This window comes from Oncorhynchus mykiss, chromosome 27 (genome assembly GCF_057628025.1).
Source record: "Oncorhynchus mykiss isolate SJ-2025 chromosome 27, ASM5762802v1, whole genome shotgun sequence".
NCBI lineage: Eukaryota > Metazoa > Chordata > Actinopteri > Salmoniformes > Salmonidae > Oncorhynchus > Oncorhynchus mykiss.
In genome coordinates, this window is record NC_143048.1 from 5,528,596 (window position 1) to 5,554,333 (window position 25,738).

General features: G+C 42.8%; 1 protein-coding gene across 1 annotated transcript in view; it reads right to left on the reverse strand.

Annotated features, from left to right (window-relative positions):
* Positions 1-25,738, reverse strand: part of LOC110507371 (uncharacterized) — a 90,375-nt gene that overhangs the window by 1,050 nt on the left and 63,587 nt on the right. Inside the window, exons 73-97 of the mRNA XM_090223446.1 lie at positions 24,077-24,213; positions 23,728-23,853; positions 23,240-23,419; positions 22,301-22,525; positions 21,972-22,098; positions 21,635-21,834; positions 20,897-21,109; positions 16,265-16,410; positions 15,976-16,103; positions 12,844-12,991; positions 8,870-9,002; positions 8,606-8,767; positions 8,202-8,328; positions 7,511-7,722; positions 6,045-6,207; positions 5,485-5,567; positions 4,688-4,848; positions 4,239-4,368; positions 3,789-3,940; positions 2,716-2,782; positions 2,199-2,462; positions 702-1,037; positions 467-564; positions 255-370; positions 97-176 (exon numbers count right to left, since the gene is read on the reverse strand). Of these exons, the coding sequence (XP_090079572.1) occupies positions 97-176; positions 255-370; positions 467-564; positions 702-1,037; positions 2,199-2,462; positions 2,716-2,782; positions 3,789-3,940; positions 4,239-4,368; positions 4,688-4,848; positions 5,485-5,567; positions 6,045-6,207; positions 7,511-7,722; positions 8,202-8,328; positions 8,606-8,767; positions 8,870-9,002; positions 12,844-12,991; positions 15,976-16,103; positions 16,265-16,410; positions 20,897-21,109; positions 21,635-21,834; positions 21,972-22,098; positions 22,301-22,525; positions 23,240-23,419; positions 23,728-23,853; positions 24,077-24,213 (3,914 nt within the window). The remainder of the gene's footprint in view (positions 1-96; positions 177-254; positions 371-466; positions 565-701; positions 1,038-2,198; positions 2,463-2,715; positions 2,783-3,788; positions 3,941-4,238; positions 4,369-4,687; positions 4,849-5,484; positions 5,568-6,044; positions 6,208-7,510; positions 7,723-8,201; positions 8,329-8,605; positions 8,768-8,869; positions 9,003-12,843; positions 12,992-15,975; positions 16,104-16,264; positions 16,411-20,896; positions 21,110-21,634; positions 21,835-21,971; positions 22,099-22,300; positions 22,526-23,239; positions 23,420-23,727; positions 23,854-24,076; positions 24,214-25,738) is intronic.

A 25,738-nucleotide genomic window follows, 5' to 3' on the forward strand; every position in this document is an offset into this window, starting at 1 on the left:
CATATTTCAATATAGTTCAATACAGATCAACACATTCTTACTGTTTTCACAGTACATGCATATGATATAGACCTAAATATGATCAAAACAGGTTACCCTTTTCAGTGTCCTCTGCTGGAAACTGTTTAAGATCCCGCATGATTTGCTCCACATTGAAATACTTATATCGTTGGAGTCTAAAATAAAATGGTAAAGGATTGTAAACAGTTTGTAAATGTTTTCATGAAAGTCATTGTCAAAAGTGCAACACAAACCTGTCTGACAAGAGGTGCCTTGTGAACTGGCTTTCAGTGGGGACACGGACATTGAGAAAGTCCTCTACTAACTTCCCAGGAGACTGGTCTGAGGTCAGTGAGGTGTCCCTCTTGGCCTGTAAAAGTAAGACACAAGTCTGCTTGCTGCACTCAACAGTACAGTGTATTTACCTGTGAATCAATGGGTTCCAGAAACTTCCAAGGCCTCTTACCTTGTTTGCATCATATCTGAAAGAGGCGTTGAACAACTGAAGGCTCAAAGCAGAGATGGCATGATGGAGGACTTGCATGAAGCTTTCAGGCTTGGAACCTAATAAAAGGCATTAAACGGACATGATAAACCTACTGTGGGAGAACATCAACAACAAAATAGTACAACAAAAATCCAAAGTAAAAATTCATACGCTTAAAATGTGACCATACTTCACAACATTATTATCTATTTACCTGAAGCAATATAGGCCATAGACTGTAGGAGAGTGGCAATAAACTGTCCCACACTCTCAAGCTTTGCCTCACAGAGATACAGAATCTGGTTGGTTGTGTCAAAATAAAAGTCCCCACTGCAGTGTGACACCAGGCCCTCGTAAGCTGAGACAGGAACCGTTTTGGACAGAAGCAGCAAAACAGGGGGGAAGATTTGGGTGTTGCAAAGCAGTTTCACAACATGACAGCCGAACAGGAAGATGGCAAAGTGCTGTGGGGAGAGGTTGTCCAGGGCAACGGGAATCAGGTGCACTGCTGGGTCCTCTGTGGTCTTGTCAGTCCTGGCTGGAATACAAACTGTAACGTCAGAGGACATCATTAGTGTACTGTACTAGTCAGCTAAGCAGATATACAGTACCAGTTGACACTGCGGTTGAAACCATAAATCACAATTTTGACCATTTTGACTCATCAGACCAAAGGGTAGATTTCCACCTCTCTAATATCAATTGCTCGTGTTTTTTGGCCCAAGCAAGTCTCTTCTTATTATTGTTGTCCTTTAGTAGTGGCTTCTTTGCAGCAATTCAGCGACGAAAGCCTGATTCACACAGTCTCCTCTGAACAGTTCATGTTGAGATGTGTCTGTTACTTGTGCTCTGTGAAGCATTTATTTGGGCTGCAATTTCCGAGGCTGGTAACTCTAATGAACTTATCCTTATCCTGCAGCAGAGGTAACTCTGGGTCTTCCTTTCCTGTGGCAGACCTCATGAGAGTCAGTTTCATCATAGCGCTTGATGGCTTTTGCAACTGCACTTGAAGAAACTTTCAAAGTTCTTTAAGTTTTCCAGATTGACTGACCTTCATGTCTTAAAGTGATGGACTGTTGTTTCTCTTTGCTTATTTGAGCTGTTCATGCCATAATATGGACTTGGTCTTTTACCAAATAAGGCTATGTTCTGTATACCAACCCTACCTTGTCACAACACAACTGATTGGACCAAATTGGACCAAAGACATTCACAAATTAACTTTTAACAAGGCCTACCTGTTAATTGATATGCATTCCAGGTGACTACCTCATGAAGCTGGTTGAGAGAGTGTGCAAAGCTGTCATCAAGGCAAAAGGTGGCTACTATGAAGAATCTTGATTTGTTTAACACTTTTTTGGTTACTACATGATTCCATATGTGTTACTTCATTGTTTTGATGTTTTCACTGATATTCTACAATATAGAAAATAGAAAAAAAATAAAGAAAAACTCTTGAATGAGTAGGTGTGTCCAAACCTTTGACTTGTACTGTATACTGTGAATAAAAGCAACATGCGGCATTTATTGATCTACAGTACAATTGACCATAGCCCATGATGGGCACTCTAGTCAATATTGCCTTGGACTCTAATCCGTCTCGAGTCCCAGTTGTTATCTCCAACATTTCAGTCAACAGTTACAGAGGATTATCTCTTCTCTCGGGAGAAGAGAAACATGGAGCATTAGAGCGGTTCAAGCTGTCCCTAACCTCTGTCTACACCAGATAGGTTCTGGAGGGACTCCTGTATCTCCTGCAGGGTCCTGGACAGAGGAGTCATGGCCACTAGTTTGGACAGGTCCTGCTCACTCAGACAGGGGGCTGTGCTCTGTAGGTGTACTAGTACAGAAGAGCAGAAGATAAGTTGGAAGTTAATACACAACACTGCAAAGTCCTGTATGTGTGGGAGTAGTCGCACGTCCCACTTCATCACTGCAAGTTGACCGAGTTTAAAAAAATACTGTGTTGAAAAGCATTAAAGTCATTCAGGTTGAATAAACAAAACCACTGTTCCTAGATGTGACCTGACTACGGTGCCCTTGTCTCCTCACTTCATAACTTAACACCCTCTACTGAATTTACAGTGGACTGAGGTAACATATTCTCGCAATATGCCTGGCTCTTCTAATCATTCATGTAGGAAGTTGTGTGGAAATATACTGACAGCTGGTGAATAAGACGACAGGTGTACATGAGGGGAACGATTTGAACCGTGTCTATATCCTACCTAGATCATGAGGTGGTGGTCCTGTCTCATGGCCTGATGCAGGTTTGGTCATGTTGGCTGAGGAAAACTAAAAACCGAAATAATATGATGAGTTATTAGTCGAAGAGTTAGAAATAATCTAGGTCTAGTATTCACAATATCCATATCCCATATTCCTTTAGATTGTCAAAGACAACCTTTGAATGTAAACACAGGTATGCTGGTGAATGGTGGTGGTCCTCTGTAGCTCAGGTGGTAAAGCATGGCGCCTGCATTGACAGGATACGTGGTTCGATTCCCTGAACCACCCATACGCTAAAAACACATCCACGCTTTGGATAAAAGTGTCTGCTAAATGGCATTTGTCATTATTACATTACAATGGGGTGCTTGTCTGATACTAAGCCTTACAAGCTACACTCAGTGGCCAGTTTATTAGGTACCCCCAATTAGTACTGGGTCAGACCCCCTTTTCCTCCAGAACACCCTGAATTCTTTGGGCATGTAAACATTGCTCAACTGGTGTCAAGGGACCTTACTGTGCCCACTGGAGACGCTTCTTCTTGTTTTTAGCTGATAGGAGTGGAACCCGGTGTGGTCTTCTGCTGCAATAACCCATCCGTGACAAGGACCCACGAGTTATGCATTCCGAGATGCCGTTCTTCACACCACTGTTGTACCGTTGTTTGCCTGTTTGTTGCCCGCCTAATAGCTTGCACGATTCCTGCCATTCCCCTTCGACCTCTCATCAACAAACTGTTTTAGCCCACAGGACTGACGCTGACTGAATGTTTTTTGTTTGTCTCACCATTCTCTGTAAACCCTAGACACCCATGAGTGAAAAACCCAGGAGGCCGGAATTTCTGAGATACTGGGACCGGCGCACCTGGCACCGACGATCATACCACACACAAGTTGCTTAGGTCACTCGTTTTGACCATTCTAGCATTCAATCGAACAGTAACTGAATGTCTGAATGCCTGCCTACCTACTTTATATAGAAAGCCATGGCCACATGAACTGGGTGGTGTACCTAATAAACTGGCGACCGAGTGTATATATATATATAACCTTTGGATGTGATAGCCATTTACCTGTGTGTAGCCTGTGTGCAGTTCACACTCCCTGGTGTCTGTGTGGCAGTGTGCTGCGGTCATGTCATGCTGCTGCCAGCTCTCTCCACTAAGTCTGTACAGGACTGCCTCCAAAGCTCTGACTACAGCTCCCATCAGCACCACTGACGCATCTGATGACAGGTCAAAGGTTGGGATTCAGATAGACGCAGAAAAAAGACCTGTGCACTGCAGTTGCCTTGAGCCGACATCCACAAAGTTTACAGTAGAAAGGGATTTCTGCAAACGTCAAGGGAAATTTGCCTTGAAAGGCCCATCGCTGTGAGCTGGTCTCAAATCTGTGTTGGATCAAATGCTGGTCATAGTATAGCAAAGCAATACTTTACATTATCTCTGAGACGTTATCTCTGTAGGCAGATGATTTTACAGTAAATGTGTTATTTGCCACTGATTGACACCATTAAGCCTTACCTTTTGTTGATTGGATATGTCCATCCCCGTCTGCATCCGTGTTGGTGTATGATTCATTCTGCAAGGCATCGCGTTCCAATAGTTCTTTCAACAGACTCAACTTTTTGGGTTCCATGTTCTCCAGAACATCCTAGTACAACATAAAAACCACTAGTCACGCCGTTCAAAGGACCGATAGGTCTAATGTATGTTTATGTTCCGTCACTTTACAGATTCTCGGGGGACTATTTCTAGACCTGGGTTGAAATACTACTTGAAATGATTTCAAACACTTCATCTGTGTTTAATCGACCATGGCTGTTGCAATGGAACCAACAGAGAAGTCCCAAAAGTGCTAACCTTGCCCAACCTGGCCCTTCAGGCAGGCTAGAGTATTTGAAAGATTTCAAATAGTGGTTGAACTCAGGTCTGCTACGTTCCCCTGTTCTATTGTGCCATATTTGTCCTACCCTCAGGGCATCTGTTTGTTGACAGATATTCCGGTAGAACTCCTGGGTGTCCTTGCGGTGCCTGGCCAGCTGGGACGCCAAATGCAGGTTCTGATCCTCCAGCTTGTCGTAGAGAGTTTTCACGTTGAATTCCTCCAGATCAAACTTCCCAGTCATGTATCCTTGGGTAGCATTTGTGGAGAATTAAAAATAACTTGAAATTCCAACGCGAGACTACTGAACATTTCATTGATCTAGAGGGAAATAGCCTCGCTAGTACATTATCGTGGTTTAGCACTGTTGTCATCCTTGAGTTGGATTTTGGGTATAAAATGGATAATCGATCCAAAATGGAAATGGCAGAGCAAAATACTCCTGAAACCATTAGGAAAAGGGGGATACCTAGTCAGTTGTACAACTCAAAAGTGTCTTCCGCATTTAACCCAACACCTCTGAATCAGAGAGGTTCGGGGGGGCTGCCTTAATCGACATCCACGTCTTTGGCACCCGGGGAACAGCGGGTTAATTGCCTTGCTCAGGGGCAGAACGACAGATTTCTACCTTGTCAGCTCAGGGATTTGATCCAGCAACCCAATGCTCTAACCACTAGGTTCTCTCCCACCCCTTTACCCAATGGTATTTCAGTGACTATGAGTACAATCAAAAACTTCAACTATTCATCTAGTGGGGGTAAATAACCTTGTACGTGACCGTATATGTACCATGGGTGGTTTTGAAATTGCGGCGCAGATGGGCATTAACCCATCATGACTATGAACCTATCATCATTAATGCAGTGAGTAATCTGAGTTAGTCACCTCCTCCACGGCAGACTGCAGGCTCCTCAGCCTCAGCCCCCTCTCCGACTCCCCTGCAGCCCAGCACCCCCTGGCCATTCAGGCTGAGACACAAACAAAAGAGAGAAGTCAATCATTCTAGATGTTTTTTCGGAAGGAGGTTTTCAGAGCAGAGTTTCACTTGCACAGCAAGGTGTCCCCGGTCAGATGGATGGAGTTGACCTGATTTGTAAAAACAACAGTCCTGTTGCATGATGCACCTAAAGACTTCTCAGCCATGCTCACCATCAGAATTGAATGGGTCATGCCACAGGACTGCTGATTTGTAAGGGGCATGCTGCAGTGCAAATCAAATACACCTCTGAAAATACAATTCAGAGAACCTATTATCTGCCATGATTGAATTCTGACCAGAGAGCTATTAGTAGAGCCATTCCCTGCTATCTACCAACTCTCAATCATAACTGTGGTAAGATCAGATATCAGATAAATGGCTGGCCCACTCCCTGAAAGCTATTAGCCAAGCTAATAAAAGCTAATAGAATAAACCAGTATTGATCGTTTGGTTGCGTCTGGCTGACCTTTCTCCACTGTAGACGTATTCCACTGGAGGGATTGGCTCTCCCAGGCTCCGCCACTTAGGCCTCAGTTTGCCTTGGCACACCAGCTTGGCCCGACTGGACTTCAGAACCAGAGCTGTGGTGGTGAGCACCAGGATCAGCACAAGCAGGAGACTCAGGACACCTACAGTGAGGAGATTCATGAGTCATTCATTCCACGTCAATTCAGCAAGCCATGACACCCACTATATCAGGTTGTTCTAAAGGTTTCTGTAGTTAAAAAAAAAGACAATATAAACATTCCTGCAACAATTTTTAGAAAATTAAGCTACTTGATTGCACCCAAATTGGAACAATCTGAGATGGTCGGCAACAAATTTTTTTTTTTTTGGGGGGTCTTGTTTGAGGTAAAAAGACCCTAAATTCATATTCAATTAACCCTATTTTCCTGTGGAGGAACTGGCATACACATGGCTACAATATGTAGTGTAAAGTGTGTCATGCCATATGACAGAGAATGGTAACCAGAGAATGGTAACCCCCCCCATGGGTGCACGTTTTGTTTTTTGACCCACCACTACACAGCTGATTCAAATAATTAACGATTGATGATGAGTTGGTTATTTGAATCAGCTGTGTAGTTCTGGGGGGCCAAAACCAAACCGTGCACCCAAGAGGGGCCCCCGGGACCGAGTTTGGGAAACCCTGCTCTATAGTACTTTTTTTGTTACTGTCGTTCAGGTTTACTGGATGGAAGAGACAAGGCTCCAATTAACTTGTTCTTAAGTCTATTCAGACCCTTTCAACCATTGACCATCTTTTTGATACCGTTGGTATTTTTCCACAGAATCAAAGCAGCCTGTACTCCCTCTCTTTTTTTCTGCTCAGCAGTACCTACACTAGCTCTCTCTTGCTGCATGACAAACTGCGTATGAACTGGTTATCAATGGCATGGTGAAGCGGAACACAGAATTTAAACACAGTGGGGAAAATAAATTGTTAACCAATCAATTCAAAGAAAAACAGGAGGGTGATAATGCACGTTAAAAATCGATCCCCACCAAGGAATCAGTCTATGATTCTTTACTATGGGGCTGTGCCTTGATTTCTCTTCTCTCTTTATGTGTTGCTATTGATTACATATCACTTCAGATGTGAACGGTCAGTGGCTGAATCCCAAATGGCACCATATACCCTATTGAGAGCACTACTTTTGACCAGAGCCCTGTGGGCCCTGATCAAAAGCAGTGCACTAACGGTGTTTTTACATAGATGTCACTCCAGCCTTTTGGGTTTTAAGCACTAGTGATATTTTGAGAATTGTGTTTTCATCAAGCAGGGTGATTATTGGGACTTGAAAAGAGACGTGTCTACAACCTCTGAATAATCCAAACAGTTGCTTTGTGAGAAGATGTTTAACATGGAGGAAATGCACCATAAATAGGGAATTAGAGTGGCATTTGAAATGCACACAGAGTGTACCTCACCTACGATGGCGCCCCAGTCAGGCAGCAGGTTGAGCCGGTGTTGTTTGATGACCCCGTGCTTGACCAGTTGGGCGGGGGTCATGGGCTGGAAAACGGCTGCAGTGGGGTCACACTCTGTCCCTCTCTCACTGACCACCACCACTAGACTCCACTCTGGAATGGCGTTGTCCAGGAACACATACTTCCCCGTCTCTGAGAACACGTGTGCAAATCTAATGGGAAAAGAGGAGACGAATCTGAAAAGCACGCCATTGAAGAACCCATTTTGGTTCCAGGTAGAACCCTCTGTGGAAAGGGTTCTACATTGAACCCAAAATTGTTCTACATGGAAACAAAGGGGTTCTATCTGGAACCAAAATGGGTTCTTCAAATGGCTCTCCTATGAGGACAGCCAAAGAACATTTCAAGGTTCTAGATAGCACTTTCTTCCCTAAGATTGTATATAGTGCACTACTTTTGCCCAGAGCCCATTCACATACTTCCCTGTCTCAGAGAACATGTGGTCATACATATGGTAAAAGAAGAGTCAGTAAGAAAATCTGATTCCCTATACAGTCCACTACTTTGGGCTATATAGGGAATAGGGTGCCATTTTGGGCACGGCCACAATTAGAGAACAAATGCTTTACATTGCTAATGTGAATCTAATATGACCTAACTGAAGACTAAAGGCCGTTAGGTACCTTCATACCTGGTAGAGTTGAACTGAGTCTGCTTCATGAGTCGCTCTAGCCGCCGGAAGGCCCCAAAGTCCCAGCTAGGGTTGCTATTGAATAGATGGTCTTTCTGGTACACTGGGAAGTGGCTGAGGTGACGGTCTGGTTTGAAAATGAATTGTAATAAAATAGGAATGTCGCCAAACAGAATAGTTAAAGGGATAGTTAACTTTATGAAGTTTACCTCAAGATGATACAATCCGTTTCCACTAGCATTCTTACATGCTAGCCAGGAGATTATGGACTTCGCTAAACACCCAGCAAACAAACACAAAAACAGATTGGACTACTAAAGAAATAAGCAAGAACTTCAAACAAGTGAACTTTAAGTTAGAGTCCAAGGGAATGTTTGAAATACAGGTTGAAAGAAATGACATACCATTGTAGTTGATGGTGAGCTGGAAGATGAGCATGTCATTGGAGGAGAGGCAGGCTATGGGGTTGGGGATACGAGGGAGGACATCGGAGTGTAGAAGTTCTGCCTTGGATTCTAGATCCCTCCTCTTCCTTGATCGCATGTCAATAAATTCGATTGGCTCTGCTGCAGGCAAATAATGAACTATTGAAAATATACAGCTTTCCTTTAAGAAATGGCTTAGATACATATAACAGAAACTGACTTTATTCAATCAAACCCAATTACCTGTCAGGGTCATTTCAATAACATTTCGGTCCATCAGAATCCAACCAAATACACCTTCAGAATCAAATTGAACAAAGTGGATGTTTCCAATGTTCTTCACGTGGACGTCTGGTCCCAAAACATCCATCATTTTCTACAGGAAAGAAAGGATACATGTCATTAAGGATCTAATGATAATTGGAGTAAATGGATAATAATAAATGATTGTATTTGTCTGCTGTATTACCGTGTAAATAATACATATAAATCCACACCTGCGTTCAACCACTATTGTGGTCAATTCCATGTCAATTTAGGACTTAAACTGAAATTCAATTTCCCATTCCAATTTTCCCCAAATGCTCTCCTATGAGGAAACATTAGGAATTGGAATTTCAGTCTACTTCCTGAAGTGACTGAATTGAAAAGGAATTGACCCCAACTCTGATCCATACTACGTTTCTTCACCACAAGGCTATCCCATGGATACAACAGCTTTAAGAGTCAAGTCGTCAAACACAGGGTTGGGTAGGTTACTTTCTAAATGTAATCCGTTTCTAGTTACCTGTCCAAAATTGTAATCAGTAATGTAACTTTTTGGGATTACCTAAACTCAGTAACGTAATATGATTACATTCAGTTACTTTAAGATGATTTACCCCTTAAGAGGCATTAGAAGATTACAAAAATGTATGTTACCAATTGAACAACATCTATTGCAGGATAAATGTTAACGTTTAGATCACTGGCCATATATGGATGTTACATTTTACTTTATGGGTTGGTTACGTAGGCTTCTTCTAACCCAGCGCTTTCTACTACATATAATAATACGATTAAATTACATCTTTACATAAAAAAATGTATTCTATCAGAATTACAGTCATTCCAATAAATGTTGCCCCAACTCTGTTCTGGTAAAAAGCTGAGAGATGGGCCTGGAGAAATTATGAGGCTATACAACGTTTGTTTACATTTACAATGTTGACAAACATTGGAGTAAAACACGGTCATATGTTGGGTTCTCATGGACTGTGATAGTTGAACTAAGTTCATGAGGCATTTATAAGTTATATTCTTCAAGAATCAATGGATATATATACAGTACCACTCAAAAGTTTGGACACACCTACTCATTCAAGGGTTTTTCTTTATTTTTACTATTTTCTACATTGTACTGTAGAATAATAGTGAAGACATTAAAACTATGAAATAACACATACGGAATCATGTAGTAACCAAAAAAGTGTTAAACAAATCAAAATATATTTTAGATTTTAGATTCTTCAAAGTAGCCACACTTTGCCTTGATGACAGCTTTGCAAACTCTTGGCATTCTCTCTACCAGCTTCATGAGGTAGTCACCTGGAATGCATTTCAATTAACAGGTATGCCTTGTTAAAAGTTAATTTGTGGAATTTCCTTCCTCCTTAATGCGTTTGAGACAATCAATTGTGTTGTGACAAGGTAGGGGTGGTATAAAGAAGATAGCCCTATTTGGTAAAAGACCATGCACATATTATGGCAAGAACAGCTCAAATAAGCAAAGAGAAACAAAAGTCCATCATTACTTTAAGAAATAAAGGTCAGTCAATCTGAAAAATGTCAAAAACTTTGAAGTGCAGTCGCAAAAACCACCAAGCGCTATGATGAAACTAACTCTCATGAGGACCGCCACAGGAAAGGAAGACCCAGAGTTACCTCTGCTGCAGAGGATAAGTCTATTAGAGTTACCAGCCTCAGAAATTGCAGCCCTAATAAATGATTCACAAAGTTAAAGTAACAGACACATCTCAACATTAACTGTTCAGAGGAGACTGTGTGAATCAGGTCTTCATGGTCGAATTGCTGCAAAGAAACCACTACTAAAGGACACCAATAAGAAGAAGAGACTTCCTTGGGCCAAGAAACACGAGCAATGGACATCAGACCGGTGGAATCTGTCCTTTGGTCTGATGAGTACAAATTTGAGATTATTGGTTCTAACCGCCGTGTCTTTGTGAGACGCAGAGTAGGTGAAGGGATGATCTCTGCATGTGTGGTTCCGACCAAGAAGCATGGAGGAGGTGTGATGGTGTGGGGGTGCTTTGCTGGTGACACTGTCAGGGATTTTTTTCAAATTCAAGGCACACTTAACCAGCATGGCTACCACAGCATTCTGCAGCGATACGCCATCCCATATGGTTTGCGCTTAGTGGGACTATCATTTGTTTTTCACCAGGAAAATGACCCAACACACCTCCAGACTGTGTAAGGGCTATTTGACCAAGAAAGAGAGTGATAGAGTGCTGCATCAGATGACCTGGCCTCCACAATCACCCGACCTCAACCCAATTGAGATGGTTTGGGATGAGTTGGACCGCAGAGTGAAGGAAAGCAGCCAACAAGTGCTCAGCATAGACTGTTGGAAAAGACTGTTGGAAAAGCATTCCTCATGAAGCTGGTTGAGAGAATGTCAAGAGTGTGCAAAGCTGTCTTCAAGGCAAAGGGTGGCTACTTTGAAACATTTGTATAACCCTTTTTTGGTTACTACATGATTCCATATGTGTTATTTCATAGTTTTGTTTCTACAATAGAAAATAGTAAAAATCAAGAAAAACCCTTGAATGAGTAGGTGTGTCCAAACTTTTGACGGCAGGGTAGCCTAGTGGTTAGAGCGGTGGAAGGTTGCAAGTTCAAATCCCCAAGCTGACAAGGTAGAAATCTGTTGTTCTGCCCCTGAACAGGCAGTTAACCCACTGTTCCTAGGCTGTCATTGAAAATAAGATAATAACTTGCCTAGTTAAATAAAGGTAAAAAAATTAAAAATATATATAATTCAGTCCAACAATGGATGTAGCACTTCCTTGGGCCAAGAAACACGAGCAATGGACATCAGACCGGTGGAATCTGTCCTTTGGTCTGATGAGTACAAATTTGAGATTATTACAGGTTGCCCATTTAAGTCTATCAAAAGCGTGCGAGTTTCAGGATGTATCCATTAGGCCTATGGATTTATATTTTTATCGGCATGAATTAGATTGAGCAATTAAAGCCCCACTTTTATTCCATAGGCCGGGATCCGCACTACACAGTTATTGAGAGAGAGCACATTTTTCAGTGGCTGTCGATTGGTTTCAAAATCAACGATTGATAGGCAGCTTAAACTTCTTGAACTCAACCAATATTGTGTTCAAACACACATTTAGATTTGTGAACAGCCGTCCACAACAACCACAATCCGTAAGCCGCAAACAGCTAAATGAGAGAGCAGCAGTGTGATTCACATCAATGCGCTTTGTAGATATCAATAACAAGTGATATCCGTATCGCCGTAGACTACACCACTGCTGTCATCCTTACCACCAAGCGTTTATTCAAGTTGGATAATCTTCGGATGCCGACAGCAGTCGCACCATTGGAAGACATAGCTTGGACTGTAGCCGACAAAAGCCTATTCCTGCTCCTTTCCTGTGATCCATCAAGCACATTTGGTGTGTCATCGTTGTGGTCTCTGACAAACTTAAACTGGGGTCACTTAGAAATGTGCCTTTTTTCAATGCTGATTTGAATGTCATTGAGAAAACAGAGAAGTGTCAAAAGTAATCCTCGAAGTAATCATGTCATTTTTCTAAAGTATCTGTAATCTGATTACAATATGTTTGTTGATGTAAAGGATTACAGTTACCATTTTTTTGTCATCCCTTACATGTAACAGATTAAATGTAATCCGTTACTCCCCAACCCTGATCACACTGCAGCTATCTCTGTGTCCATACTGTATGTGCTGAAGCTAACTCTAGTTTTCAAACATTACCATATGTCATACATGTCATGCCATCACAACGACACCAGAGTTGGCTATAGCACATACAGCATGGTTTTGAGGCTACTGAAGCAATCTTGGGCACAGTCATGTGATGGAGGTCAGGTCCCGAGAGTGTGTGACCTCTCAGAAAGATCCAAATGGATAGGGCCATAAGGCTGTACAGTAAGCATGCGGTGGTGGTGCTCACTCTACTCCACACTCGGCTTTCATCTGGCTCTTTGATCCCCAGCAGCAGCTGTCCATCTGGGGAGAGCCTGGCAGAGATGTGGGGCAGTTTGGACAGACACGGGGTGTTGCATAGCTCCTCTGCTGATACGTAGCGCACACAGTGGCAGCTGATGAGGACAGAGAGACTTTAAGCTACTGAGTTGGAAGTATGAGGGATTTACAGTATATGGGCTACTATACATCATGGAATAGATTAATATAAAATAGATCTGCTTATAAACAAATATGACTGAACAGACACTTTTGTCTAAAGCGACTTACAGTAAGTACCGTTCTAAAGTTTGGGGTCACTTAGAAATGTCCTTGTTTTTGAAAGAAAAACACATTTTTGGTCCATTAAAATAACATCAAATTGATCAGAAATACAGTGTAGACATTGCTAATGATGTAAATGATTATTGTAGCTGGCAACGGCTGATTTTTTATGGAATATCTACATAGGCGTACAGAGGCCCATTACCAGCAACCATCACTCCTGTGTTCCAATGGCACGTTGTGTTAGCTAATCCAAGTTAATCATTTTAAAAGGCTAATTAGTCATCAGAAAACCCTTTTGCAATTATGTTAGCATAGCCGAAAACTGTTGTCCTGATTATAGAAGCAATAAAACTGGTCTTCTTTAGACTAGTTGAGTATCTGGAGCATCAGCATTTGTGGGTTTGATTACAGGCTCAAAATGGCCAGAAACAAAGAACTTTCTTCTGAAACTCGTCAGTCTATTCTTGTTCTGAGAAATGAAGTCTATTCCATGCGAGAAATTGCCAAGAAACAGAAGATCTCATACAACGCTGTGCACTGCTCCCGTCACAGAACAGCGCAAACTGGCTCTAACCAGAATAGAAAGGGGAGAAGGAGGCCCCGGTGCACAACTGATCAACAGGACAAGTACATTAGAGTGTCTAGTTTGAGAAACAGATGCCTCACAAGTCCTCAACTGGCAGCTTCATTAAATAGTACCTGCAAAACACCCGTCTCAACGTTAACAGTGAAGAGGCGACTCCGGGATGCTGGTGTTTTAGGCAGAGTTCCTCTGTCCAGTGTCTGTGTTCTTTTGCCCATCTTAATCTTTCATTTTTATTGGCCAGTCTGGGATATAGCTTTTTCTTTGCAACTCTGCCTAGAAGGCCAGCGTCCCAGAAGTCGCCTCTTCACTGTTGACGTTGAGACTGGTGTTTTGCAGTTGCCTCTGTATGCCTATGTACAGTCGTGGCCAAAAGTTTTGAGAATGACACAGATATTCATTTTCACAAAGTCTGGTGCCTCAGTTTGTATGATGGCAATTTCCATATACTCCAGAATGTTATGAGGAGTGATCAGATGAATTTCAATTCATTGCAAAGTCCCTATTTGCCATGCAAATTAACTGAATCCCCCCAAAAAACATTTCCACTGCATTTCAGCCCTGCTACAAAAAGTCCAGCTGACATCATGTCTGTGATTCTCTCGTTAACACAGGTGTGAGTGTTGACGAGGACAAGGCTGGAGATCACTCTGTCATGCTGATTGAGTTCGAATAACAGACTGGAAGCTTCAAAAGGAGGGTGGTGCTAGGAATCATTGTTCTTCCTCTGTCAACCATGGTTACCTGCTTCGCACAAAAAGGTCTTCACAGGCAAGGATATTGCTGCCAGTAAGATTGCACCTAAATCAACCATTTATCGGATCATCAAGAACTTCAAGGAGAGTGGTTCAATTGTTGTGAAGAAGGCTTCAGGGCACCCAAGAAAGTCCAGCAAGTGCCAGGACGTCTCCTAAAGTTGATTCTGTTGCGGGATCGGGGCACCACCAATACAGAGCTTGCTTAGGAATGGCAGCAAGCAGGTGTGAGTGCATCTGCACACACAGTGAGGCGAAGACTTTTGGAGGATGACCTGGTGTCTCAAGAAGGGCAGCAAAGAAGCCACTTCTCTCATCCGTAAAAAAGCTTGTCCGGAGCAGACAAGGTGGGCGCTACCATCAGTCGTGTGTCATGCCAACAGTAAAGCATCCTGAGACCATTAATGTGTGGGGTTGCTTCTCAGTTAAGGGAGTGGAATCACTCACAATTTTGCCCAAGAACACAGCCATGAATAAAGAATGGTACTAACACATCCTTGGAGAGCAACTTCTCCCAACCATCCAGGAACAGTTTGGTGACGAACAATGCCTTTTCCAGCATGATGGAGCACCTTGCCATAAGGCTAAGTGGCTCGGGGAACAAAACATTGATATTTTGGGTCCATGACCAGGAAACTCCCCAGACCTTAATCCCTTTGGGAACTTGTGGTCAGTTCCAAGCATTGGTTATGCAAGAATGGTCTGCCATCAGTCAGGATGTGGCCCAGAAGTTAATTGACTGCATGCCAGGGCGGATTGCAGAGGTCTTGAAGGATCAACACTGCAAATATTGACACTTTGCATCAACTTCATGTAATTGTCAATAAAAGCCTTTGACACTTATGAAATGCTTGTAATTATACTTCAGTATTCAAGTATCTAAAGACACTGATGCAGCAAACTTTGTGGAAATTAATATTTGTGTCATTCTCAAAACTTTTGGCCACGACTGTCGATATTCCATTAAAATATCAGCCGTTTCCAGCTTCAATAGTCATTTACAACATTAACAATGTCTACACTGTATGTCTGATCAATTTGATGTTATTTTAATGGACAATTTTTTAAATTTTCTTTCAAAAACAAGGACATTTCTAAGTGACCCCAAACTTCTGAACAGTACATAGTATTTGTGATCCTTGCGGGGACTGAACCAACCACCTTGTGTTGTGAGCGCCACACTCGTACCAACTGAGCCACACAGGACGGTTGATAAAAGGAGACTGGACAACTGTAACATTAAACAATATTACAGTTAATTCAATAGACCAGAGATAGTTTTGAATAAGCAAACAGTAAAATACAAATATTGGACATGATACAAATTGGACATGTGGTCTTCTGCAGCTCAGTTGGTAGAGCTTGGTGCTTGCAATGCCAGAATGGTGGGTACATGGACCACCCATGTATGCATGCATGACTGACTTTGGATAAAAGTGTCTACTCAACGGCATACAGTATATTACATTGACTGTTGTGTTGACAGAGTACTCACATGCCCATCTCCACATCCAGACTCCCTCCCTGAGGTCCACAGGTGACGTTACAGGAGTGGTGAGAGGGTGAGACACACTCTCTGGATGCAGCCAGGCGCACCTGTCCTGCACTGCAGCGCTTGTTCACCTACAGCACAGAGAGGGTTCCTGCTCTTATTGCCTCCATTAGCGCAGCAGGATACAAACACAGACTCATAAGGAACAGTTGACAAGTGTCATGTGTGGTTACATCTGTATCCGAGCAGCCAAACAGAGATGCATCCGACTACGCTGATTGCTGAATCTAACCTCAGGCTGGCAGTCCAGTTCACTGTCAGAGCTGGAGATCTTGAAATCCAGATTGTTGTAGAAAATGAAGCCGGTTCGACACAGACAGGAGCCGTCTGAGTGCTGGAAAGCACGGTTCTTCCCAAGGCAGGTGCAGGAAGAGGCCCCTGTGGTATATTTAAGTCAAGATGTGATATTTAGGCTGCATTTATACAGGCAGCCAAAGTCTGTTATTTTGCCCAATTATTGGTAATTGTTTGGTGAAAAGGCCAGTTAGTGGTTAGAAAGATCAAAATTGGTCTGTCTGGGTAAATGCAGCCTTATTGAAGCACACTTTCAAACTGATATGAGGCAACATCAAATGTAAGTCATATATTATACAATCCTTCAGAAGTTTCTACAACTTGACTGGAGTCCACCTGTTGTCAATTCAATTGATTGGACGATGATGATGATAAGGAAAGGAAGGCCCCTGTCTATATAAGGACGCACAGTTGAAAGTGCATGTCAGAGCAAAGCCCAAGCCATGAGGTCAAAGTAATTGTCTGTAGAGCTCCGAGACAGTGCAAAAAAGGTGTTAGGTGAACAATAGGTAAATAAAAAAATAAAGCAACAGTAAAAAGACAGGCTATATACAGTAGTGAGGTTATAAAAGTAGGGAGGCTACATGCAGACACCGGTAATTCAGGCTAATTGAGGTAGTAAGTACATGTAGATATTGTTAAAGTGACTATGCATATATGCTGAACAGAGAGTAGCAGTAGCGTAAAAGAGGGGTTGGCGGGTGGTGGGTGTCGGGACACAATGCAGAAAGCCCAGTTAGCCAATATGCGGGAGCACTGGTTGGTCGGCCCAATTGAGGTAGTATGTACATGAATGTATAGTAAAGTGACTATGCATATATGATAAACAGAGAGCAGTAGCAACGTAAAAAGAGGGGTTGGGGAGGAGGGTTGGGAGGGGCACACAATGCAAATAGTCCGGGTAGCCATTTGACTACCTGTTCAGGAGTCTTATGGCTTGGGGGTAAAAACTGTTGAGAAGCCTTTTTGTCCTAGACTTGGCACTCCTGTACCGCTTGCCATGCGGCAGTAGAGAGAACAGTCTATGACTGGGGTGGCTGGGGTCTTTGACAATTTTTAGGGCCTTCCTCTGACACCGCCTGGTGTAGAGGTCCTGGATGGCAGGCAGCTTAGCCCCAGTGATGTACTGGGCCGTACGCACTACCCTCTGTAGTGCCTTGCGGTCAGAGACTGAGCAATTGCCATACCAGGCAGTGATGCAACCAGTCATGCTCTCGATGTTGCACCTGTAGAACCTTTTGAGGATCTCAGGACCCATGCCAAATCTTTTTAGTTTCCTGAGGGGGAATAGGCTTTGTCGTGCCCTCTTCACGACTGTCTTGGTGTGTAAATGGAAGGAGTTTGGAACCACCAAGACTCTTCTTAGAGCTGGCTACCTGGTCAAACTGAGCAATTGGGGTAGAAGGGCCTGAGTCAGGGGAGGTGACCAAGAACCCGATGGTCACTGACAGAGCTCCAGAGTTCCTCTGTGGAGATGAGAGAACCATCCAAAAGGTCAACCATCTATGCAGCACTCCACCAATCAGGCCTTTGTGATAGAGTGGTGAGACGGAAGCTACTCCTCAGTAAAGGACACATGACAGCCCACTTGGAGTTTGCCAAAAGGCACCTAAAGGACTCTCAGACCATGAGAAACAAGATTCTCTGATCTGATGATACTGAGATTGAACTCTTTGGCCTGAATGCCAAGCGCCAAGTCTGGAGGAAACCTGGCATCATCTCTACGGTGAAGTATGGTGGTGGCAGCATCATGTTGTGGGGATGTTTTTCAGCGGAAGGGACTGAGAGACTAGTCAGGACCGAGGGAAAGATCATTAATGAAAACCTGCTCCAGAGCGCTCAGATCCTCAGACTGGGGCGAAGGTTCACCTTCCAACAGGACAACAACCCTAAGCAAACGTCCAAGCCAATGCAGGAGTGGCTTCGGGACAAGTCTCTGAATGTCCTTGAGTGGCCCAGCTAGAACCCGGACTAGAACCCAATCAAACATCTCTGGAGAGAACCTGAAAATAGCTGTGCGGCGACATTCCCCATCCAACCTGACAGAGCTTGAGAGGATCTGTAGAGAAGAATGGGAGGAAGTCCCTAAATACAGGTGGGCCAAGCTTGTAGTGTCATACCCAAGAAGATGTAATGCTGTAATGGCTGCCAAAGGTGCTTCACCAAAGTACTGAGTAAAGGGCCTGAATACTTATGTAAATGTGATATTTCCAATTTCCTTTTTTTTTATATAAATTTGAAAAACATTTTTTTGGTTACTACATGATTCAATATGTGTTATTTCATATTATTCTACATTGTAGAAAATAGTACAACAAAAAAAATAAACCTTGAATGAGTAGGTGTGTCCAAACTTTTGACTGGCACTGTATATACAGTAAGAAACCATTTATTATGTCATCAAACTACACAAATCCTCAGTTTCAGGCAAACGTTATATGCTTTTGCCCAAGGGTATGGGGAGGTGTGTCCCTTTGTGATTCACAATATTATATTTTACAGCCCACATTAATATATATGGAATTACATATGTATATATGGAACTTCAGCTGTTTACATCATTCTGTATGTAAAAATATGCTCACACTTCAGAATAGGGAAAACATTTTGAGGTACTTTACCCTTGTTCGTCCCACATTGAGACAGCTTACTAAGAATCAGTTTCCTGTTTAACTCACTCTTTATTAAGTATAAATATACCTTTATTACAGCTAAAAATGTGGGTATTACGGATTGGCAAGTATTACATGACTTATAATGTTTGAGTAACAAATCACTTAATTAAGGCATAATGTATTGCTAATAAGACCTAATAAGGCCTTATAAGCTATACATACAGTGGGGCAAAAAAGTATTTAGTCAGCCACCAATTGTGCAAGTTCTCCTACTTAAAAAGATGAGAGAGGCCTATAATTTTCATCATAGGTACACTTCAACTATGACAGACAAAATGAGAAAAAAAATCCAGAAAATCACATTGTAGGATTTTTAATGGATTTATTTGCAAATTATGGTGGAAAATAAGTATTTGGTCAATAACAAAAGTTTATCTCAATACTTTTGTTATATGCCCTTCATTGGTAATGACAGAGGTCAAACGTTTTCTGTAAGTCTTCACAAGGTTTTCACACACTGTTGCTGGTATTTTGGCCCATTCCTACATGCAGATCTCCTCTAGAGCAGTGATGTTTTGGGGCTGTTGCTGGGCAACACGGACTTTCAACTCCCTCCAAAGATTTTCTGTGGGGTTGAGATCTGGAGACTGGCTAGGCCACTCCAGGACCTTGAAATGTTTCATACGAAGCCACTCCTTTGTTGCCCGGGCGATGTGTTTGGGATCATTGTCATGCTGAAAGACCCAGCCACGTTTCGTCTTCAATGCCCTTGCTGATGGAAGGAGGTTTTCACTCAAAATCTCACGATACATGGCCCCATTCATTGTTTCCTTTACACGGATCAGTCGTCCTGGTCCCTTTGCAGAAAAACAGCCCCAAAGCATGATGTTTCCACCCCCATGCTTCACAGTAGGTATGGTGTTCTTTGGATGCAACTCAGCATTCTTTGTCCTCCAAACACGACGAGTTGAGTTTTTACCAAAAAGTTATATTTTGGTTTCATCTGACCATATGACATTCTCCCAATATTCTTCTGGATCATCCAAATGCTCTCTAGCAAACTTCAGACGGGCCTGGACATGTACTGGCTTAAGCAGGGGGACACGCCTGGCACTGCAGGATTTGAGTCCCTGGCGGCGTAGTGTGTTACTGATGGTAGGCTTTGTTACTTTGGTCCCAGCTCTCTGCAGGTCATTCACTAGGTCCCCCCGTGTGGTTCTGGGATTTTTGCTCACCGTTCTTGTGATCATTTTGATCCCACGGGGTGAGATCTTGCGTGGAGCCCTAGATCGAGGGAGATTATCAGTGGTCTTGTATGTCTTCCATTTCCTAATAATTGCTCCCACAGTTTCTTCAAACCAAGCTGCTTACCTATTGCAGATTCAGTCTTCCCAGCCTGGTGCAGGTCTACAATTTTGTTTCTGGTGTCCTGTTGTTTCTGGTGTCCAAATACTTATTTTCCACCATAATTTGCAAATAAATTCATTAAAAATCCTACAATGTGATTTTCTGGATATTTTTTTCTCATTTTGTTTGTACCTATGATGAAAATTACAGGCCTCTCTCATCTTTTTAAGTGGTAGAACTGGCACAATTGGTGGCTCACTAAATACTTTTTTGCCCCACTGTACCTATAAACTACAAATTAGTGGTTCACATGCGTACCTTAAAATAAAGTGGTACCATTATTATTATTATTATTATTATAATGAGAACCTGTTCTCAACTAGCTTACCTGGTTAAATAATAAAGGTTAAACAAAAAAAATATTATTATAAAACATCAAGGTAATGTGACACGATAGTCCAAAACACATGGCCCTCATTATGTTACCTGAAAATGCGCACGTACACACAAACACAAACACACAAAGGGTCAGGAGTTGTCCCTGGTCGGGTCATGTGATCAGGAAAAACACCCGGGCCTTATGGTGTAGTACACCTGTTTGATCGGACCTTGGGGTGCAGTAGAGGAACTTCCGCAGGGGAAACAGGCTCTCTGGGCAGCCAGATGGTTGAAGGTATCAGTTGGACATGGGTAGCAGTCCTCCACATGTTCAGCGTTGGAGAGATTACCAAAAGAACCAGGGGGACAAGGGACAGGACTGGATGAGCCCAGCGGACACACATAGCCCAGGGGACAGGGGTTGCTGTGGTAGTGCTCTGTCCCTGATGGACAGAAAAAAAATCAAGACAGCTTTACGCTTAAGGAAACATTTGAAATCAAGAAAGATGAAAAGTGTGTTGGGTGGAATGATGGATAAATGGATGAAGAAAGAAGAATAGATAGATGACTAAATGTTGGAAAAAGGAAGGCTTGAAGAATGGATAGGTGTGTGGATGGAAGGAAGACGACGACGGTATGATGGATGGAGGATGGTTCGTTGGATTAATTTAAGTAGGCAAGAAGGTATTAGTCTCGTACGAACCACCCTCGTCTCACAAAGCAAGCTTACATTCTGTTTCCCTACATGGTAGCTGGGGATGGTTCGTACGAGGCTAAGAAGGTATAGGTAGATAGATAAAACTTTGAAAGATGGGTGGATCAGTGGAAACTGGAAGGATGAACGAATGAAGGTTGGAAGAATGAACAAATGGATAACAGACGGTTGGAAAGACGGATAGATTGTGGAAAGGATAGCTAAATCTTGCTGAAGCAATCACACCAAACGAAAAGTAGCACAAACAGGTCACCTGGAGGGCAGTGGTACCCTGGTGGGCAGGTGAGGCACTGAGGCTGGGGGGACAGCCGAGGTCGGTAGGTCCCTGCCTCACACAGCCCACAGCTGCTGTCCTGGGAGGCTCTGGGGCCACTGGTGTTGAGGGGCACGGAGCCCCCCTCACAGGACAGCATGGCAGAGCTGTTGGCAGGACAATAGTAGGGAAACGCGCAACTGTGGAAGAACAACCAATGATCAGATGTTCAATGTTATCTTCAAAGTAAATCATGGCATAAATGTTAAGGACCATAATGAATGTGCCTAGGAACTGGAGTAAGCATTACATCAGGTTTTGAGTGCGGCCTACTCACACTTGGTTCGGTGTGTTGTAGGTGTGAGATCCCTCTGGACAGAGGTAGCCTTCAGGACAGATTTCAGGCTCTGCAGTCTGGGGCCCACAGTAAGAGCCAGCCTTGCACAGCCTCTCTGAGACCGCACCTAACCAACACACATGCATGCACACACACCCGCACACACACACACAACTACTAGATCAGGAAAAACTCTGAGCCCTCATACTTACTAGGGCCTGGCGTTGGTCAGCAAAAAAAAATACTTAACTAGGGCCTGGAGTTTTCCCAAGTCAAGTCGCACATGGTCAGGAAAAACTCCTGGCCCTAAGACATAAATCATCACCTACCAGGGGGACACTGGAACGAGGCTCTACAGGAGATTCCAGCAATGTTGGGCTGCCCTGTGGACATGGGGTCTGGGCAGTAGGTGCCCCCCGCACACGGCTCACACTGACTGGCAGCTGCCGCCCCTGGAAGGGGCCTCATGGTACCCGCAGGGCAGAGTATAGGTAGACCAGTGCCACTGCACCAGTAGCCCGGGGGACAGGGGTAGCCAGAGTAATCTGTAAAACCTGAAAAAAATGACCCAGGGAGAGCAAACACTGTAAAAGTCCGCTGGTGATTTGAGCCTAATGATTACACTACAGCTTTATTCAAATGTAAATCAATGGGGTTGGAAGATAATTGTAGTTCTAATGGTGTGCGGTTTGTCAAGGAAAGTAAATGAACTTTAGTTATGTGTAAATCCACAGGGTACTCATTTGTGTCGCCCCAGGAAAATGTGTTTTAAATTCCCCTTATTATGGCTCATTACCCACCACTGCTCTCCTATTTCAAGACTTAAAGGAATGTTGTCTTTCCCGGGGGGGGGGGGGGGGGGGGGGACTTTAGAATCAATGAAAAAAAGAGTGTATTATTGTGTCTAACAGAAACTTGCCGTCTACTTTACTCCAACCCCTCCAAAAAGACACATGCAGAAGTCGGAGAGGTTGGAGCAGGGCAGACACGCTATGGAGCCCCGTTGAGCAGCTTAGGGTTTCAGTGGCTTGCTCAAGGGCAAAACGGTAGGAGATGGCATGTAGGACCAGATGTTATCATCTGTCAGACATTTTCCCTGACACATTTTTTCCCCTGACAGAAATGTTTTCCTTGTCAGACATTGTTTCCCTGTCCAACCGGCAACCCTCGGTTGCTAGCCCGCTTTTCTAACCTCTAGGCTTCCTGTCGCCCCAATGCTACAGTAATGGTATTGTAAGATATTGCAGTCTAAGGTGTTTCAGTCTGACCTGTAGAGTTACAGTAGAATCCAGGAGGACAGGGGTGGCAGTCCCCCTTGCTGGCTGCCCCGGGGGCGGATCTGTAGGTAAATAACGGACATTCCCTGGGTTCAGTCCCTCCCTCGTAGTGACTACCAACCACCCCATCACAGTAGTGACCAGCAGGACACAGGTGCAGGACAGGGTCACCTGTAGAAGAGTTCAATGGAATTCTAAAAATGTCTGGTTCGTGGATAAAACACTAAGGGTGCCTCGCAGACGTGGCTTCAAATGCTATTTGAAGTCATTTAAAATGATTTAACTGTGCTAGATTGAGCTGTCTGTTGCAATGGAACCAATATAAATGTCCCAAAAGTAGTTGAAAGATCTCAAATATTATTTTAACCTAGGTCTGGTGTCTCATAGTACAACATGTCTTTGAACTCCAATGTTTTAATTAAAATGGGAAGAAAGAGTAAGCATCATAAGGCATCATTATTATTAGGTGTTATAATTACCTTTTTTGCACCAGTGCTGTGGTGGACAAGACAGACAATCATGGATATTGGCTGCTCCAGGTAAAACTCTGATAGTGTTATCAGGGCAGACTTCAGGCTTCTCTGAACCTTCTGGGCAGTAGAATCCTGAGACAACAAAGACTCCCGATCATTACACATGAAAATCGATACTCAGACCTGTATGACCAAGTACTGTAACAACAAAACATCAAACACAGGAACTCCAAAATCGTAAGCCAAAATCTCTCATATCCAATAGATGGCCAATAAATGACCCCCTTGTAATCTTGGACTTTGAAATAAATCATTGTATGTTGTCCTGTTTTTGAACAACTCATAAGTGACCCACCTGCTGGACAGGGGCCGGCACACTGCATCCCCCATTCACACTGGCTCCAGTTGGAGTGAGGCCCCTGTGGCGTGAACTCAGAGCTGCCAGACATACACAGATACCCTGCTGCACAATGGCCCTTGATCTTACCAGCCCTACAGTTAGAATAGTTACAGTACATTATTAATGACCAGGGCCCGTATCCACAAAACATCTCAGAGTAGCAATTCTGATCTAGGATCTGTCCATATAATCATATTCATTTTGATCTAAAAAGCTAAACTGATCCTAGATCAGCACTCCTACGCTTTGTGTATACAGGCACAGAGGATCTTACCACAACCTTACCTATGACTTTGAAACAAGTGCATTTAAAAAAAAAAGATTTAACTAGGCAGTCAGTGAAGAATCAATTCTTATTTACAATGACGGCCTACACCAGCCAAACCCAGATGACGCTGGGCCAATTGTGCGCCGCCCTATGGGACTCCCAATCAGAGCCGGTTGTGATACAGCCTGGATTTGAACCAGGGTGTCTGTAGTAACACCTCTAGCACTGAGACACAGTGCCTTATACCGCTGCGCCACTCGGGAGCCCAAATGCATCCCTCCGGGGAAAATTTGCTTCGCGTCTGCCGTCAAACATGAAGTTCATTACTTGTACATGAAGGTCCCCTTTCCCAGACACAGTCAAATAACTTAAAATTCAGCTCTATGTGAAAATAGACATATTTCCAAGAGCAACCGCGCTGTCCATGCGTTCAGCACGTAAGCATTCGTGGCAACATTGCTCAGGCTACTAAGCAAAGACTAGTAACATAATACAACTTAAAATATGCTATTTAGTTATTTTTAAATACATTTTCTTATTTCCATAATGTTTCTTGAGACCTTCCAAAACAAAATGATAATGGATTTCTTTGTGATTGATTTAACTCTTGAACTGTGGTGTTTTGTTTTTTTTACATATAGCCTACATAACCTAGTGAAAATGCTATGTTTTTTTACATATAGCCTACATAACCTAGTGAAAATGCTATGTTTTTTTACATATAGCCTACATAACCTAGTGAAAATGCTATGTTTTTTTACATATAGCCTACATAACCTAGTGAAAATGCTGTTTTTTTACATATAGCCTACATAACCTAGTGAAAATGCTATGTTTTTTTACATATAGCCTACATAACCTAGTGAAAATGCTATGTTTTTTTACATATAGCCTACATAACCTAGTGAAAATGCTCTGTTTTTTTACATATAGCCTACATAACCTAGTGAAAATGCTCTGTTTTTTTACATATAGCCTACATAACCTAGTGAAAATGCTCTGTTTTTTTACATATAGCCTACATAACCTAGTGAAAATGCTCTGTTGTTTTACATATAGCCTACATAACCTAGTGAAAATGCTATGTTTTTTTACATATAGCCTACATAACCTAGTGAAAATGCTCTGTTTTTTTTTATAATAGTAAAAGACCTTTATAAACACCACAAAATGAGTATTCTGCTGATAGCCAGTGGGGCAGAAGTACAATATAACGGCATTGCAATGGCCACATTCACACAGTACACAAAATAAGCAATTTCAAAGATGTTAATAATTGGCCCTCTGTTAGAATTATTATGAATAAATGAATAAACAATATCCCCATTTCAAATAGAACTGTAACTAAG